The 19,627-nt window shown below is 34.7% G+C and overlaps 2 protein-coding genes and 2 pseudogenes across 2 annotated transcripts; 1 reads left to right on the top strand and 3 right to left on the bottom strand.

The window, feature by feature from the left end:
• Positions 1 to 1,495: 1,495 nt before the first annotated feature.
• Positions 1,496 to 6,182, top strand: LOC101220387 (pentatricopeptide repeat-containing protein At3g48810). The gene is given in 7 exon segments (XM_031889503.1): positions 1,496 to 2,238; positions 2,241 to 2,417; positions 2,420 to 2,567; positions 2,569 to 3,790; positions 3,938 to 4,068; positions 5,038 to 5,665; positions 5,770 to 6,182. Coding segments are annotated over 4 exon segments (1,953 nt in total). The 5' UTR covers positions 1,496 to 1,670; the 3' UTR covers positions 3,629 to 3,790; positions 3,938 to 4,068; positions 5,038 to 5,665; positions 5,770 to 6,182.
• LOC116405537 lies at positions 4,296 to 5,694 on the bottom strand (annotated as a pseudogene).
• A 1,932-nt stretch (positions 6,183 to 8,114) lies between the features above and the next one.
• On the bottom strand, positions 8,115 to 11,019 carry LOC101219911 (probable dual specificity protein phosphatase DDB_G0281963). Its single transcript, XM_011658990.2, is given in 7 exon segments — positions 8,115 to 8,890; positions 8,893 to 8,929; positions 8,931 to 9,115; positions 9,715 to 9,792; positions 9,999 to 10,055; positions 10,166 to 10,220; positions 10,616 to 11,019. Coding segments are annotated over 7 exon segments (954 nt in total). The 5' UTR covers positions 10,901 to 11,019; the 3' UTR covers positions 8,115 to 8,633.
• Positions 11,020 to 11,990: 971 nt separating this feature from the next.
• Positions 11,991 to 16,843, bottom strand: LOC116405536 (annotated as a pseudogene).
• Positions 16,844 to 19,627: the final 2,784 nt, after the last annotated feature.

Genomic DNA, 19,627 nt, shown 5'->3' with positions numbered 1-19,627 from the left:
ACGATGAAGTTGTTTGTGATTTGAAGCATTATCTTCCATAAAATATACGGTGGACTTTTAAATGTTTAATAATTTTTAAATTTTATAAAGTGTTCTATTAATTAATAAACTCCTAAAATGTTTTTATCTAATAAATCTTTAAAATTAATCTTATATATTTTTTTTCTTATATATATTAGATCTCCAAGATATTATATATATGGTACGCTTTTGAACAAAGGTGACATACTTTTATGACAATTGAAGTTGATTTAATTATAAATTATATTGATCTTATCAGATCCAACAGGGGGAATTGACAAAAATAGGCCAAAAATGGAGTAGTTAAAGACTTTTAGGATTGATTGTAAAAAAGTTGACATTTAGGACAAATTGAAGGTGAAATGACGAAAATACCCTATTTCAGATTAAACATTTTAATTTAAGAATCTGCGAGATGTTTGCGAGATGTCTACCAGATGTTTGCGAGATAAAATAATAATAATAATAAATTGCTAACATCCTTTGAAACATCTCTAAAACAACCTTAAATCAACCATAAATCAACTTGATACATTTAAGATGCAAATATATATACATATAACACAATTCATATTCGGATTTAAAAAAAAAATAAAAAAATAAAACAATTTATTATTATTATTTTATCTCGCAAACATCTGGTAGACATCTCGTAAACATCTCGCAGGTTCTTAAATTGAAATGTTTAACATGAAATGAGGGTATTTTGGTCATTTTACCTCCAATTTGTCCTAAATGTCAACTTTTTTACAATCAATCCTAAAAGTCTTTATCTACCCCATTTTTGGCCTATTTTTGTCAATTCCCCATCCAACAGCAGTTTGATAGAAAAATCGATTCAATGGATGAGTGCATTATGAATGTTAATGGGGAATTGACAAAAATAGGCCAAAAATGGAGTAGATAAAGAATTTTAGGATTGATTGTAAAAAAGTTGACATTTAGGACAAATTGAAGGTGAAATGACGAAAATACCCTTATTTCAAATTAAACATTTCAATTTAAGAACCTGCGAGATGTCTGCGAGATGTTTGCGAGATGTCTACCAGATGTTTGCGAGATAAAATAATAATAATAATAAATTGCTAACATCCTTTGAAACATCTCTAAAACAACCTTAAATCAACCATAAATCAACTTGAAACAATAAAAAATAATATTTGATTTATACATTTAAGATGCAAATATATATACATATAACACAATTCATATTCGGATTTAAAAAAAATAAAACAATTTATTATTATTATTATTTTATCTCGCAAACATCTGGTAGACATCTTGCAGGTTCTTAAATTGAAATGTTTAATCTGAAATGAGGGTATTTTCGTCATTTCACCTCCAACTTGTCCTAAATGTCAACTTTTTTACAATCAATCCTAAAAGTCTTTATCTACCCCATTTTTGGCCTATTTTTGTCAATTCCCCAATGTTAATCATTAATGTGTATGATTTTGTGTTTAACTTTTAAAAATATTTTAAAAATAAAAGCCAAATTTTGAAGAGAGACGAGAAAAGTTATTGAAAGAAGAGGAGCTGTCCGGAAGTATATGAAGATTGGTGTATCTTGACAGAATTATGGTTTGAATGAGCTGAGTTCTTCGGATTTTGATCGTGTTCAAAGTTTTCACTTCAACCATTCTTCAACAATGTATTTGAAAGAAGGACGTTCCTTATTGATGAAGATTCAAAAACCCCTAATACCGTTCGTGCTAAATTCCAACCCCATCATCAATCCCCGTGATCCCAACAAACAACAACTTCTGCAAGAATCCGACGTGCTCAAACGATTGAAAACGGATCGGAATCTCTCGTCGGTCTTAGGATTCTTTAGCGCCATTGCCAATTCAAATGCCTTCCAGCACACCGCATCGACGTACAGAGTCATGATCGAGAGGCTCGGCCGTGAATGTGAAATGGATATGGTGCAGTACATTTTACAGCAAATGAAGATGGATGGAATTAATTGCTGTGAAGATTTGTTCATATGTATAATCAATGGTTATAAACGCGTTGGCTCCGCCGAGCAGGCGCTTAAGATGTTTTATCGGATTGGAGAATTTGGCTGCAAGCCGACGGTGAGGATATACAATCATCTTTTGGATGCATTGTTGAGTGAAAACAAGTTTCAGATGATTAATCCATTGTATACTAACATGAAGAAAGATGGGTTAATTCCTAATGTCTTCACATATAATATACTTTTGAAAGCATTGTGTAGAATGATCGGGTTGATGCTGCACACAAGCTGTTTGTTGAAATGTCAAATAAGGGATGCCCACCTGATGCGGTTACCTATACGACTATGGTGTCTTCACTGTGTAAAGCAGGCAAGATTGATGATGCTAGAGAGCTTGCGGGAAGATTTAAACCGAGTGTTCCTGTTTATAATGCTTTGATGGGATGTGTAAGAAGGAAAGAATTGAGGTAGCAATTAAGTTGTTGGGTGAAATGATGGATAATGGAGTTGATCCCAATGTGGTCTCGTATTCATGTATTATAAATTCTCTTTGCGTTTCGGGGAATGTTGAATTGGCTTTTGCATTTTGCTCAAATGTTTTTGAGAGGTTGTGATGCTAATATCCACACGTTTACGCCATTAATAAAGGGTTGTTTCATGAGAGGGAAATTGTATGAAGCTCTTGACTTGTGGAAGCTTATGATACAAGATGGTTGTGAGCCAAATGTAGTTGCTTACAACACTCTGATTCATGGTCTTTGCAGTAACGGGAGTTTGGAAGAAGCCTTGCAAGTATGTGATCAGATGCAGAGGAGTGGCTGCCTTCCTAATGTGACTACTTACAGCATTCTAATTGATGGTTTCGCTAAAAGTGGTGATTTGGTCGGTGCATCCGAGACATGGAATAGGATGATATCTCATGGTTGTCGTCCTAATGTGGTGACTTATACTTGCATGGTGGATGTTCTTTGTAAAAACTCAATGTTTGACCAAGCCAATTCACTTGTGGAGAAGATGACTCTCGAAGGCTGTACTCCAAATACTATGACATTCAACACGTTTATCAAAGGTTTATGTGGAAATGGAAGAGTAGAATGGGCAATGAAACTGCTTGAACGAATGCAAGGACATGGGTGTCTTCCTAATATCACAACTTACAACGAGTTACTTGATGCTCTTTTCAGGATGAACAAGTATGAAGAGGCTTTTGGGCTATTTCAGGAAATTGAAGCAAGAAATTTACAGCCGAACTTAGTGACATATAATACCGTTTTATATGGTTTTTCTCGGGCTGGCATGATGGGGGAGGCGTTGCAGCTTTTTGGTAAAGCACTTGTTAGGGGAACTGCCCCTGATTCCATCACGTATAATACAATGATACATGCCTATTGCAAGCAGGGGAAGGTTAAGATCGCAGCTCAATTGGTGGAACGAGTTAGTTCTATGAAGGAGTGGCATCCAGATATCATTACATACACTAGCCTCATTTGGGGTGCCTGCAATTGGATGAATATAGAAGAAGCCATGGCTTTTCTTGACAAGGCAATTAATCAAGGAATCTGTCCCAACTTTGCCACATGGAATGCATTAGTTCGGTGTTTCTTTCGACTCTTTAGGTCATATGGGACCAATTCATATTCTGGATGATATTTTGAGAAAGGGATAAGATGGCCGAGTTTGGAAGATGATCAAACAATCAACTTCAGATGTTGCTGTGACCTCATATTACATATATATTGAGAGATTTTTTCTTGAACCCACTTGTAATTCTCGACAAAAAAACAGGAGCATTATATTCACAATCATCAGGTATTTCTCTGCTGCAGTTTTGACCACTTCAAGTTCATCTGTGTATAATCCAGGTTTTTTTAGGACACTTGCCTGACACAGAAATCATATATATATATATGTATGTATATGGTAGGTTATGCTTATCTTCTCTTGCTTTCTAAATAGAATAGTGGTGAGTCAACTTACATGGCGCTCATGCCAGTGTAGCAACAGGCCAATGTTAAGTTCTCCTCGCGGCACATTCTTGTTATCATGGATAGCATCATCTTGCGATGTTTTATTGCAAAATCGACAAGGTAATGTCGATTCTTCTGGCCTCAGCCAAGATGCGTATATCTTTTCCCATGAAATGAATTATTTGTAGGGTTTGCACTACATTCATTTTAACGTGGTTTTTTTTTTTGTTCCAATGGAAGAATCTTAATAGGATACAGACGTAAATCGTGATTACTACTGGAACTTTATTTTATCTAATTATTATTATTATTTCGGTAGAAGAGCTAGGAGGAGAAAGATGACTCCATGATAAAGAAAGTGAAATCCTCTTTATTGATGATCTATAAGTAGAAAACACGTAGAATAGCATTATTTGCTATATGCCATGGATTTAGCAATGTGGCCATCGGCTCCCTTTGGATAGAAACCCCCAGGAGCATGTTCATTACCCCCACCATACACAATCCTTAGAATCTCCTGGGGGTTCTTGGATATGCGAGTGAGTCCTGATCTCCAGCAAGCACGTTCCCTGTAATCTTACCCTCAGCACCCTCGTTTTTGGGTACCACAGTGCCTTCATCTTTTATACCTGCGTGTCCTAACTTATTCCGCAGATCTGAAATGCGATCCGTGAACTCGGCCACTGTCACTCCGTATGGTTCAACCTTTTCTGCTGCACGTTGATAAAGTAGTGCTCTGATGACTGCATCTTGACCCGATTCAACACCCAGAAGTCCTGCAACAAGCTGAAACATTGGCTCGTAGAATTGTGGTCAGTGTATGTGTGTATGTAAGAATTAAACATATCTTTGAATTTCAGGGAATATAATAGGAATACTAAGCGTTCTTAGGGATATTATAAAGTATGTTAGTGATTAGTTAAGGATTTCATTATGGAGTTTGGTTATAAATAAAGATAGTAGGAAAGGAGGACGTTAGACGCTAATTCAATTGGTTGTGATCTTGTAAGTTTTCAAACACTCGAGTTTATCTTGCAAGTTCATCTTTTACAATGGAATATAATTCTAGTTTTCTTTTGGTTCTATTAGAATACCTTCTTGGCGACAGCAGATTCAAGTCTTGGATTTGCTCCAACATAGCCAGTGAGTCCAACATAAGGAACAGGTAGGATGCGAGAAGGAAATTCAAGCCATTAGCGTAAGGATCAAAATGTGGTTTCAACTGACGACCAAATGCTTTATCCATCACTTTGGCAAATGACGCTGAACTCAAGTCTAGCAATGGCCTTGGAAATCCTTTGACTGTAGTTTTAATTGCCCTGCATAAATTGTGTGATGTGAAATGACCTGCAGAGACTCATATGAAAGGAAAAAGTCATTAGTGGATGTCAACTGGAAAAAGAGAAAAAAAACAATACCTCAAATGACAACTTCCTGGTAGCCAAATTGCAATATGATGTCCCTGATGAAAGGATCCAATTTAGCCCTTTTAGCACCAATGGGAGGTGGCCCTCCCATGGTTAGATTTGGTGCAACTTTATCCAAACCATATCCCAGAGAACCATATAAGAAGAATTCTGCTTCTAGGTACTCTAAATTCAGTGGAAATTCTAAAAGATCAGCATCTCCTTGGGGAATGAAATTGTTTTCTCTTCTGACAATCGCATTACAATGAATTGGCAAATGAAGGATGATGAGGTAGCTGACAGCGGCAGCGGTAATAATGCTCATACCATATCCTCCCATGGTTTGATATTTTACTTTTTTACTGTTGTAGTGTAATAATATGGATTTCAACCTCAACTTCTGTCCTTTTTATAGGCTACTTACTGCTTGGAGTTGGTAAATAAATGAGAAGATTAGATGGCAGGCAGATGGGGGCAGATTTAAAGTTTGATTGCCATGTTGATTTGATATGCTGACAACAAGACCTACTGATGCAAGAAAAAAAGGTAAGTAGGTGGGTTCTAACTTCCTCATAAATGGATGTTGTCTTTGCATGGCCATTAGGCAATCTTGTTTTATGATTACCAAACTTAAAACTCAAAACATGGGTTCTACTCAAGGAAAAAATAATTCAATCAGCTCGTCTGTCTTAATTCCACTGTCTAATTCGAGTTACTTCACCTTACAACTAACTGTGAAAAACCCAACAAATCGCGTTGTAATTGCAAAGAATTTCTTTCATTGTCCCCAATATCTCCCTCTTGATCAATGGATAGCTTTCTTATGAAGTAGTTGTTATAAATAGAGAAATAGTTGCCATGAAAAGGAGAATGGATAAATCCATCAACTTCCATTGTTGTGTCCTTCTCACCTTTCTTATTTCTTCGGTTTATTGGTCAAAACATTTTAAGCATTTTAGTGTTCTTACTGAAATTTCATATCATTGCTTTCAAATGAAATTTAAAAATTTGTTTTTTTTTTCAAACGAAATTACATCTTATGATATTAATATTAATTGTATAAATGTTCGATTCCATCGTAAAGATTTCTTTGATAAAATCACTTTATTAAAGAAAAAGAAAAGTTGCTTTTAGATTTCATAAATAACATTGTACAAGTTTTTCTTTTTTTGTGTTTAAACATTTATTGTTGTAATTATTATGTATAATAAGTAATCGATGTCTCAGTTATTTATTTATTTATGAAACATACTAAAAGTCAAAAGTTTCGTTAATAAAAAAAGTCAAAAGTTTCATAAATAGGAAATTAGTACATTAATTATTTTAGAATTTTTTCTTTTTTGCAAAGGTATTGCACTAAATGTTGGGTAGGAATTTGAACTTGAGACTTCTTGTCCAAGAGGAAGATTTTTAGGTGTTATTTTTTAGTTTTAATGTTTAATTTTGTTGTAAATTATAAATAGGATACAATAATATTATTTTAACATAATCTTATTAGATAAGGAATCGTGTTCAATCTAATTTATTCTATTAGTTTGTAATCTTTTTAAAATCGTAACAGATAAAGGGTGTCGTATGTCCTATTTGATTTGCTATTTTCTGTTACTTTTCTTAATTTAATTTATGTTTGATATCTAAGGTCTATAAAAGATTTCCGAGTTGTAATTCTAAAGCACATTGCAAAATATATAGTTATCTCTCTTGTAGAACTCTAACTGGTTCTTTGTAATTCAATTCTAATTCTCCTTGTTAAGAAAACACAGATATGAATATTATTCCAAAATTTATCAAAAATCAGTAAATAAAAATTAGTTTGTTTTAAGATTTAAAATAAATACTAACTTTTAAGATATATTAAGAAAATATAAACTAAAACTGAACATTTGAAAGTAATATCTTATCGTGCGATACTAATTAAAATGTTAGAGTTGTAAGTTGTTGGCAAACACCAAACTTCGTACTTATAATTGTAAGCATCATCATGATTGAATTTATTTTTGTATACCAAAAGCAATAATTGCTTCTATCATTTTAAGCTCTTGGATCAATCAATGGTATATTCATCTAAGCTCTTGGATCAATCAATGGTTTAAGATGAATATGGAGTCAATAAACAAAGCGGTTAACTTTTTGGTTAATTATATAAATACAAATAATCAAAACAAATAGCAAAACGTTTCTTTCAAAGTAGCTGGTAAAAGGGGTGTTTTTTATACTCTATCAAAATGTGTTTTTTCAAGAGATAACATTCGTTCATTGTTTGACTAAATTTCTTTAACTATTAACAACTTTTCTTTTTTAAAAAAAGAACTTGAAGAAAATATGTAGGACAAACCGATCTCTTAAAAAGAGTACACTCAAATTTAACTAAGCTTGTTAGGAGAATTTTGACAAGATAAAAGATAAATTTGAACTTGTTTGGGATTAGAGAAATCTCATGTCTTAATCCTCTGGCATCAAAATCCTTTTTCTTTGATTTGTCGATCATCTTTTTCCTAAATTAAAAATTTAAGTTTGTTCTTTCAACTTAAATAAAGGCAACTAGTTGAAAAGTTGATGGTAGGAAATTAATTATGACGCAAAAGCCTAACCCCATCTATGGCTCTAAATAAAATAGTAAAAAGTTAGTTTAACTTGACACTAATTGTCATGATATTTCATTCAAATTCGAAAAAACACTGATAAACATAAATCTCACCTAATAACTTTGAAACCCCAACGCTATATATTTTTAAAGGAACTGTTTTAATTGAAGTAAAATTAAAAACAAAAAAATAGCAAAAATAATGTAATTAACATCCAACTACGATCCGTCTCACAAAAACGTCCAACTTTGCAAGCTCAACTCTTAGAAAACGACGTTCCTCATTGTGTTTATCATTTTTACTTCCATATTATGACACTAAAATTCTTAATTATCTCATCCATACATCATCACTATGTTTCCCTTAGAATTTGACAATCACTTCGATATGGACATAAAGAATGATTCGACATGTACCTTTGATTCCTATGGATAAAAGCTGGTAATGAAGATGATTTCAAAATTGAGTGGCATGTGGTTCATCGACATGATCTACAACACCTCCAAGCCTTTTAACTGTGAAAGGGCAAATGATTCAGGAAAAAATAATGGCAGTTTTCAGTAACTTAATACCTGAAATGAAGCCAAACTCCACCACGGATTCGTAGAATTAGCTCAATGCATTCATAGCAAACTTCAAAGCCAATGCCATGAAACTCACCACAACTTCTACTGCCAAAATCGAAGCTGTCCATTCATTTTTTAGTTCTATTTCTCAAGCCTCTGTTCCCTGCAGCAGTTGATTTGGAGGTCGTACTTATGCTGTTATCGTCAGTGTCGTTGTCACTGTCAACAATGATAATCCCATCATCTAAACCTTCGTCATAATCATCCAGCTCCGCCTCATCATCCCATTCCATTTCATCGTCACTGTTGTAATCATCCATGTCATCTTCTTCATTGTCATCATCATCATCTATTCCGGCACGAAGGGTATGAAACTCAGGAGGGGAGGGCAATCTTCGGTGATGGCAGTATCCCTCTTAATCACAAAGATGTCGAATTACTCTTTCATCCATATCTAACATGCTCTTAAATTCATTAATCCATTTGGCCTCCAGTTCAAAATTCATCAATATGTAATGTGCATATTTGGCTTTCTTTATCTTGTACGCTAATCTTCGCATTCCCCAGTCACTCAGTCTCCATAGCTTCCCTTTCTTCTCCCTTAGAAAACCTGTAACAGCGTTTATGTTTCAATCAGAAACTAATGGAAAATTCTACAAAATTCAAGAGAAACATGGATGCAACTAGGATCAACGGGCTGGTCTTGAGATGATGAGCCTGATTTTCGACTTGCACATGGAAAGGAAATCACGTTCACTTCAACAACGCTACATACAGAAAACATATAGCACTAGAACTCGGGAGAAAAAGAAACAGTTACGAGATTTCACATGCTGCACAAATGGGCAGCAAAGAAACATGGAAACATGGATGCAAATATCAATAGGCTGTTCTTGAGATGTCGAACCTGATTTTGGACTTGCACATGAAATGGAAATCACATTCACTTCTACAATGCTACTTACAGAAAACATATCTAACTAGAACTCAGGTGGGAAGAAGAAAAAAGAACTGTTGTGAGATTTCACATGCTATGCTACACAAATGAGCAATAAACTGGAAAAACTGTACAAGGCTCAGACATGCAACTTCAGCCAAAATGGAGTTTTGAAAGAGAACTAAAGGTCATGACCATTTTATTCAAACTAACACCTTAAAAGCAACACAAAGTCACACAAGAAAGCTAAAGGGTCAAAATAGTTACATTACCTTGAACTTTCTCAATTACACTCTCGACCTCTTCTGCGTTCTTCTCGTGAATTAAAAAAACTATCTCATAGTGACGCACTGCAGAAACGAGGTAAGCAACGCAACACATCACTTCAAATATAAGATAAAACTTTTTCCTTTTTAGAGAATAGTTGGACGAGAAAATTACATAAACTAAATAAACACAACATTTTTCTGATTGTATCTATAATTAAAATATCATCTCCCTATTCATTGTGTTATTTCAATCATACTTGACCAGAATAAGCAGAAAGTAAGCTTACTTTGTTCAACTTTGGATTCACTTTCCAACTGGAGGTTTAAATATTCATAAAGCTTTTCTGCAAAATGAGAGCAAAAGTGAATTTGATAACTCCTGTTCATAGCCAGAGCAATAGTTTTCTAAAAGGAAAGCAAATGAATGGATCCAAATTGGAAGATAAACAATCACCTTCTTCGGCATCAGCAAATTCGGGAAGAAATTGACCATCTTCTGCAACTTTTTTCTGCCAATTAAAACCAAAAGTACAGTCAAGAAATTTATCACACTTACAAAAGAATATAAGCAGATTAAACGTCAGTATATCTGAGCAGCTTCCTATAAACTTTAACTCAAAGACAGAGTACGAAAAGTACAACATCTATCCTTCCTATCAAATTTTCAATTCTCATTTCTTATACGTTTCTCTAATGGCATATCAGAAGGTAACCAAAAGAAACCGATTCGTTCTCAGACTTCTTACATAGGTAACCACATTCTAACAAACCACCAAGAATTCCTGACTTATTTAATTTCGGCCTCTCAGTTCTTAGGTCGAAACCGGTTGGAAATAGTTTAAGAATCGCAGGCAGTTAAAGATAAGGAACATAAGTATGAAGAAAGAATAGTATAGAATTTCACCTCCTTAAGTAGAACAGCTTCGGGAAAGAAGCCGATAGACTCGTCAGGTTTGGGAAGGGAGCGGTGAGCGTCGTCCTTGTTAGGCTGAGCGTTGGGCTTCTTAGCAGCGAGAATGATGGATTTTCTAGAGAAAGGAGTTGAAAGATTGAGAGTGGGAAAGGAAGAGCATACATTCGGAAAATCAGAGAAAGAGCGAGAGCCATTTCGAAGAAGAAAAAGATTAGGAGACTTCAGAGAAGAATGAAATGAAGAAGAAGAAGGGGAGAAAAGTGTAAGAGTATCCATTGGAGCCAAACTTCGACGTTGAGAAGGGAGAGATTGTTGGCTCTTTATCCGAAGTACGGAAATGGCAGAAGAAGAAGAAGAAGAAGAAGAAGAAGAAGAGGGGCGAACCGGCTCAATTATTTTTTTAGAAATAAAAGTTTAAATAATAAATTATGCAAATTAATGTAATTTGCATAATTTGATTATTTGCAGTAGCTTTTTTTAAAATACTATTTGTGTTTTTTATTTTGTAAAATTATAACGGTAATATGAACTATAAAGTGTATTATTTTGGTGTATTATATTTGGTAAAATGAGAGTTTATGAACTATGAAGTGTATTAATGTTAGTAATATGAAGTGTAATTGTGTTTGCCAAATTTAAGCTTTATTATTGAATAACTTGGTTACGGGTCTTACATAAATAAATATTACATCATTATTTTTATGTAGTAACTTGTTTTTCAAATTTAATAAAATTAACTAAATTATTTATTAATACAACAAAAATTACATTTGCTAAAATATAGAAATCTATCTTTACAATTAATAAATAACTGTTTAAATAAAGAAAATAATTGTAAATTACAAAATTGCTAAAAGTATTTACAAAACAGGTAGCAAAGTTTTAAATTATATAAATAAGTCCATTCTTATCTTTAATATAACTTGAAATTTTGTTATATATATATTTTTTTTCGACAATGTTTCAAAAACTTTTTATACATCAATTATAAATACCACATTTATAAAATGGTGAGAAACAAAATATAGAAACCTATCAGAAGCTATAATTTATAAAATAGATTATAAATTATAATTTATGTTCATCCATCAAACCAATCTGAATGAAAAAGAAAAATACCGTCATGACGTGAACTGAATAACGAGTGGATGGTAAAGAAATAAAACTCTCGGCCTATTTACAAACATTAGCAGAAGAGAAGCAATGAAAATCGAGTAAAACTCCAGTAAAGGCCTTTTTTTTTATCACACATGTATGAAAATCGATGAAAGAACGTTTCGAATTCTTTCATCGAGTAATGGGAATCGAGCTAGTCCTAGAAGATGCATGTTCACATGTAAGGGAGAAAGTGGAGAAATATGCAATGTGGGGAATGAAGGAAACAGCCAATTTTGAGGCCATCTTCCAAATAATTCTTCATATATAAGGTTAGTGCAATTACCTCAGGGGTTCAGGATACACATTTCCAACCTGTCTAAACTTCGGGGTAAATCAGGCCATTTTATGACAGTTAAAACCGCTACTCTCTCTATATACAAACTCTTAATGCCATCCTTCCCTTCAATGGCTTTCCAATCTTCTCTCTCTACACCATTCGTTTTTTAAATTTCCTATAAGAGCTACCTTACCTTTACCTTGTATATTTAATAATCACTCAGCTACCATACACTTCAAAATTATTAGCATGTTTAACCAAATAACCTCTCCATAATCACCACTGCTTCTTTCCTTTCTTCTTTTTCTTGTTACCACTGCTGCCACTATTGTTACTGCTCTTGCTAAAACTTCCTCCTGCTTTAGACGGAGGGCTCTCCGTGGCGCTACCACCAACGTTGTCAAATGCACCTGTCTGCATGGCATTCTGAAACCACTCAAAGAACTCTTCTTCTCTGTCATGTTCTCTTCTATATTTGATGCAGGCATCTGTCCTCCTCTTTGGCTAGAACTTGACCCTCTAGTGGTGTTTTGCTTAGAGGTTACACTTGTGTTTACGTGAAAACTTGGCTTGTGGGTGTTAGCTGGACATCTCATTCCCTGCACCAAAAATCACCAATATACAAAGTTGTGGGTGATGCTATATAGGTAAGCATGATATCAACATTACTTGACATGATCGTTCACGACATTACCTGACAAACATACCATCCAGTTGCATCATATATTCGGCTCTCTGCACATACGTATGCACAAGGAGCATCTACCTGCACAGAGAACATAGTTTTAGCGTTAAAGGAATAATATAACATGCATCCTTCAGTGCAACCAAATTCCACTACTTTTTTCACTGAAATTAACCGAGTAGGTACAGTCTAATCGGATAAGACTATTTGGTTCGTTATACCAACAAAGAGTTCAAAGCTCTCAAAAGTCAAATTAAGATGCATGTTACTTGAATTTCTTGATAAATCACACTACCTAGTTTGTGTATCATCAAATACATCTACGTGAATACCCTTAAAATCAACATTAGAATCATCAGTACGATACCACTATAGCATTTTCTATAAGCATCGTATTAATGGAAATAGGTAAGTCACATAATTCAACAGATATCCACAAATCAAATTATGTCACGTCTTGATAAGAAGCCAATCCACAAGTAAGCAAATCACACCTTTTGCAGCAATCCAAAAAGAAAAGGCTGTGAAGATTGCTCCACCCACCCATCCCCATCCTTTGCTTGATGAAAATCTTTGCATTCCTTTAAAGAACGAAAATGTACAAAACAATACACAAAGCATCCAACATAAGAATCTATCTTTTCTCTTAGAAAAAACGTGAGCATAAGTACCATAAGATGCATCACTAGGATAATAGATCAAAAACCTAAATAAATCAAGAGTCGGTCTAAAATGGAAGGGAAAAACCTGGCACCATCTTGCTTGAGATTTCAATTTCCTAGTGTGTATCCATAAATGAAAATTGTTGCACTTTTTGCAGGCTATTCGTCTTGATTCACCAAAAGGATCCTCTCTGTTTGTTGCCGAACGTGGAAACCCAAATGGACCACTCTAAAAAATAAATGCATCCATAACTTAAGATACTCGAACAAAAAACTTGGGCATGGAAACTACCATCGAATACTTAACACACTGCCCAAGTATAAGTTACAATGAAGGACAACATCTTTATGAAAAGCGAAGTGTATTACACAGAAAATGTTCAGGTCTTCTCTGATAGGCCAATAGCCTTGTCTTAACTTCAATTTTATTTTCCTTTTGTTTTCGAGTGTTTTTGCCTGTGTTTTTCTCTCTTTTCTTTTTTTTCGTTTTATTTGTCATAGTAGTTTATCAGTAGGAGCCAAATACATACATGATGCAACTTAATCTTTAAAACCTCAGGTCAAAGTATTCAATAGAACATGCCAAAATGTGAAAAGAAAATGATGGTACCAACGCAAGATTATATCAGCTTTCCGTGAAACATCAAGTCCTCATCATTGTAGCTCAATTGATGTTTTTTTGTTTTTGTTTTGTTTCTCTCTCTTTTTTCTTTTTGGTTTCTTTTCGGGCAAATGAATGGGTTCACATAGCCAAGATCCCAAGTTAAGTCATAATTCCATATTTCTCAGCAGCTTGTCTTATAATTTAATTACTGACAAAACACTGTCACTCAATTTCGTTTTTTTTTCCTTTTCACCTTTCTATAAATGAAGATGGGTCAGGAAGGCTAAAGGAATTTCTACAAGGAAATTCTCTCTTCTTCTTTCTTTCTGTGGGTGGGTTGGGTGGGTGGGGATGGGGGTTATACCTTCTGTGAATCACTCTGAAACCTCCGGAAAATGTTTAGCAGCTCTTCCCTTCTCAGCTCATCATCATAGGTTTTTCGCTTTATCGAATCAAGTAAAACCTATGAAAAATAATAAAAATGACTTACAACTCTCAAGAAACACAGTAATACAAAACTCAGAAAAAGTTTTACCTCGTATGCATTTTGAAGTTTCTTAAATGCTTCGGCAGCCTTTTCATTGCCCATATTTTTATCCGGATGAACCAACATAGCCTGTAACCAGTTTACAAGCTCATTCAACAAAATAGAAGATCACAATAATCAAGAGTATTGCAGAAAACACCTAATTTCCCAAAAGTACGACACCACTAATAAATACTAAGTGAGATTTTCTTCCATTAATCAATACAAAATGCAGTGTTATTAAATAACAGAAGGTCATGATCACCAACATGACAAACAAAAAATATGCCAATCCAACAGAAATATACATTGATGGAATCGGAAACTCGTGATTATAAATATTAGAACAGAGAATAGATCATGCAAACTGTAGCAACATTAATGCAGAAGTTCACCTTTTTCCTATACTCCTTCTTGAGTAGGAAGTATCTATATTCTCATACCGAGACAATCCCAAAGCTGCATAGTGATCTGAACAATTCAGCAAACGAACAACTTCATCTTCGGAAGATATCTCAGAATCAGCTCCACTGGTTGGGTGTGCCTGGACACCGATCAGCAGCAAAACCTGTTCCGCTAAATTCAGAAGATGATGTCTGCATGGATCATCATGAGAGAAGCTAGACTGATCTTGCATCCCAGTTGTTTGTTCAGGATATCTGTTTGATCTCCTATGCTCATTCATGTTGTTCTTTAGGACATAAATCAGTGCATCGCTTGAAATAAATGACAAATTCAGGCCCAAAAGCAAACCAAGCCATCCAGTGCATACCCATGCACAATAAACCGAATATAAAGTGGTGATCGAAAGTGCAACTCTTTCGTGGCTCAATATAAAGGCCAATCCTGAAAATTGTTGTGATACCTCAATGAATAAGCCTTGACATGATGTTGGCATAAACGGAAAAATTGTGCACGTTCCAAAGGTAAAGAAATTACCTCCAAGGAAGATAATCAGCATTGTCATCCAAAAGTTTCCGTAGAACCAAAGGAAAGCTGCTCCAGAGATGGCGATGACCAAAATAGCAAAAGCAAACCCGACAAAAATTCCAAGGAAGCAGCTGCTACCTGATCCATAAATTATTTACGAGTCAACATGGGGTATTTCAGCATAATCAATACATGGCTATCTCAATAGTCAATTTCATACCAACACCTTTTTGTATCAAATTTGTCAATCAAGTAATACAAACTACAAAGCATTGCACCAGTTGGGAACTGTATCACAAATCTACACAACTAACATAGGACAAACGACTCGTTGATGCCTTTCTTTTCTAAGAGTAATTAAATTTTCATTGAGAACAAATGAAAGATTACATGGACATATAGAAATAAAATATTAACAAAAGGAAGCCCAATAAAAAAATGGTTTCAATCAAGTAAACTAAGAGAACTAAGGATAGTAGCAAAAAACTTATATGCTGAAGCCCCAAAGGAAATATGAAGCCTAACAAGGACTACGTCCTCCGTTTTATTGAAGAGAGACTACACATCCTCCTTTAGACCTCTCCACCCTTCTTAACAGTGGATGTTTCTCTCACACCAAAGATCTCATAAAATAGCACTAACACCGACAAGCCAAACAAAAAAAAAAAAAAAAAACTCATGGATGTTGTTACACATAAACAAGATAAAACGAGATAGGAAGTGACACCAATGCAAGAGTATTTCAAGAGCTTACCAAGACAACAAGGAATTTAAGAAATCCAACCATGGCAATCGTTGAAAGAATGGAGAACCATATAACTGCAAAGAAGGATGTTGTCCCCATACGAATAAAGGAATCGATGCCCCTGAGGCACAGTCCAACCATACAATCGAGAAGAGAAGTATTATGTTCCCAAAATGCATCATCCATTTCAGAACAATGGATATGCTGTCATAATCTTCTTTACCACATAATCACTTGTGTTTAGTAAGTTGTTCTTCAAAGAATTCAACAGGGGTCTATGTTGCTCCAAAAACACATGGGATGCTTCAAATATTGATGACATAGATTCCACAGAACTTTTCACCAAAATTATCCGAAAAATTCAGATTAGCCATCACACTTCTGATGTGTTCTCCATTCAAAAAGAAGCTGAAGCTTCCATCTACCTGAACCTGGTCCTTATCACCAGAAGACCCCTTGTATTGTTCTCCTACACTAGAGCCTCCGTTGTTTCCATCGCAGTTCTCAGATTCTTCGGAGGGAAAATTTGGTTCCTCTGGACCATGAAGTCCTTCAATTCCTTGTTTTTCTTTTCTCAAGGACTTTGCAGACTTTTTTAGATTCTTCAAACCTTCTCCAGAGTCACTATTCATCATCCCTTCCTCGAACGGTCGACTATGCTGGTTGTCATTTGGTAGTTCCTCTCCGGGAAATACCTTTATTTCTCGTGCTCTTCCTTGCCCCTTGGACTGCAAATCTGAACCTTTTTTTTACTGTTCGATGCATGGCCTCTGACCCTGTTTTCTGTTGATTACCCTTACGAGCCATTGAAAAGTGAATTTAATGTACAATTTCAAGAAATATTCAATTCAATCATTTTTAATGACCATACGAGGTCCAGAGCAACCAAGCAGGATTGTAGCCTGTAGACAAAAGAAGTATATAGTCAAGGCTGATTTCTTTTCCCTTTGATTTGTAACAAATAAGTTCACCAAAATATGGCCAATCACATTAATAGATTGAAACGAAATCTAGCCTTGCAGAAAAAGAAAAAATAACAATAAAAATATAAAAAATAACTGAGAGAGATCAGTTGTAAACATTCACGACCAGTGTTGTTAGAGGCAAAACTTGCACATTTTGATGGTGAGGTTTCACTACGGTGCACCTAACACTCACAATCCTTTCCCTTTTAACTTCTGCAGTCAAGGTTGTGTAAAAGGTTCCTTTGCGGGAAAAAAAAAAAGGAAATGTAGTAAGTTGGTGTGCTTCTATATTGCACGACTACAACTATAAACTATTGTTGTACTTCTTTAGATTTTATGACCAATTGTGTAATAAATCCTATACTTATTGTATTTCTTCTTGTGAGAAACATATAAACATCTCTTGATCCCAAACGAGACAAAATCAAGACAGGAGTACCCATTTTCCAGAGTACAGCTGTGGTGAAGAGCGTTATCAATGAAGTAGAGCCGTCCAAAAGCAAAAAAGAGTATAGAAAATCAAAATAATAGAGTTTACTAAAACGAAAATAACACAATCTGATGGATGATACAAGTCCATAATCCATATTTAAGAAAATCCCTCATCTCCATTACCAATGTGGTAGACAGATGAATACGAGTGACAAAGATCAATCACAAAGTTAATTTAACATGCATTCCCAACCCGAACCAACTATGAAAAGATTGCATGTAGTAATTCAAGAATCACATTTTTTCCGAATCAATATATACCCAGGGAGAAGCACGTAATTCTTTTTTTCCTGATTTATCCATGTTACGTATTCCAAAAAACTAGGTAAAAGTTAAGAAGCAAGAAAAATTCAAAACAAACAGAGAGCATCGATATTTACGATGTTAGGCAGAAAAAAAAAAAGAATCCAATGAATGAGGAGAAAAAGGAAACAGCAGAAGAATCCAAAATGCCAAAAAGATAGAGAAATGAAAAAATTAAACCTCTAATTTCAGCAGAAGTACGCCAATGGAAGTGAGAAAAGTGGAGGCAAGGCGAAAGAAAACCCTAATAACCAGAACTCAATAAGAGCATGAAAACGAAATTTCGAGTCTAGATCTTCAGAGACAGTGGAGTTGATAAGAAGGAAGTTGTAGCCGGGGAAGAAGAGTTAGGTTGTGCAACAAGGACCGGGAAGAAGAGTAGGGAGATAGGGAAAGAGTAGGAGGGAGGGCGGGAAGGTGGACTTGAATCCAATGTCGAAGAAGACGGCGGCGTTGGGGAGTGGAGGTGATAATCTGAGGGAGTCGGAACTTCAATCTGTGCGTTGAAAACACGGGGTGAGAATCCCGTATTCCGGTTAAAGCAATCTCCCCGTCCCCATTATCAACGACAAAAGCATAAAAGAGTTGGAAATCAGCCTCCCCCAATGAAACTTTAGATAATTTTTTATTCATTTTTTCTAATAATCACGTGACATCTCACGTGGCTTCAAACTGTTTAATGGGTAATTACTCACTCCTCCAATGTGGGATTTTCTTTTTCTTTTTTTTTAATGAAAACCGGCTTCCGATTAAATTATAATGAGAAATAGCCTTATGAAGATGTCGTAAAATTATCAAAACATTCACATCCACACATAAGGCTAGTCCACAACGAACTTTTTCTCGCTTTTCATTCTCATCTTTGTTATTCTATTGTACTACTCTTTAAATAAGGCTTCCTCCACCTTAAATGCTTAAAATACCTATTCCGTGTTGCTTTCGTGATTGGAAGCGTACTGTACATCAGTTTTGTTGAGAGTTGTCACAATCTATCTTGTCACAATCTATCTGTAAGCAAAAACCCCTCCTTTGAGGATTTGACATTCACTCCACTGATGTCAAATCTCATTGTGCCTACGACTTTCCTTGATAAAATATGATGGACAAGAGGGCCATTAAAGACAATGTTTATATCTAAAAATCAATCAAACACAGTCGATTTGAAACAATTAAAGATATGAGTATCGAGAAAATAGATCTTACAATTACTAATTTGACATGATTTTCTATTTTGTAAATGACTATGATCATTAGCAAGCCATCATTGTCTCAATACAACAATTTTCAACTTTTATAATATAAGCATTATAATTTGGACTTATCATGTCTAGTAACATCCAAAATAAACTCATAAAAGCCTTTTATTAGTTCAATGAATAAAATAGAAGGATTGGTCGTACTAAAATTGATATATAATTTTGTATAATAAAATAAAACCAGAGTATCTTTTAATACAACCATATACATACACATACATGGTTGATCAAAATATAGGAATAGAACTAGTTGATGAGACCCATCATTAATTTGATTTGATAGTTTTGGTAATGGCTATCCGTGGAAGAGGTAATTCGATTCCTCTATAAAATTTAATCAACCATATTCTCATTCCTTATTCTAAGGATTCCTCCAACTTTTTCATTGATTACCTTACAT

The sequence above is a fragment of the Cucumis sativus genome, unplaced genomic scaffold, assembly GCF_000004075.3.
Source record: "Cucumis sativus cultivar 9930 unplaced genomic scaffold, Cucumber_9930_V3 scaffold116, whole genome shotgun sequence".
NCBI lineage: Eukaryota > Viridiplantae > Streptophyta > Magnoliopsida > Cucurbitales > Cucurbitaceae > Cucumis > Cucumis sativus.
The sequence above is the reverse complement of the archived record's forward strand: the minus strand, read 5'-3'. Positions and strand labels throughout refer to the sequence as shown.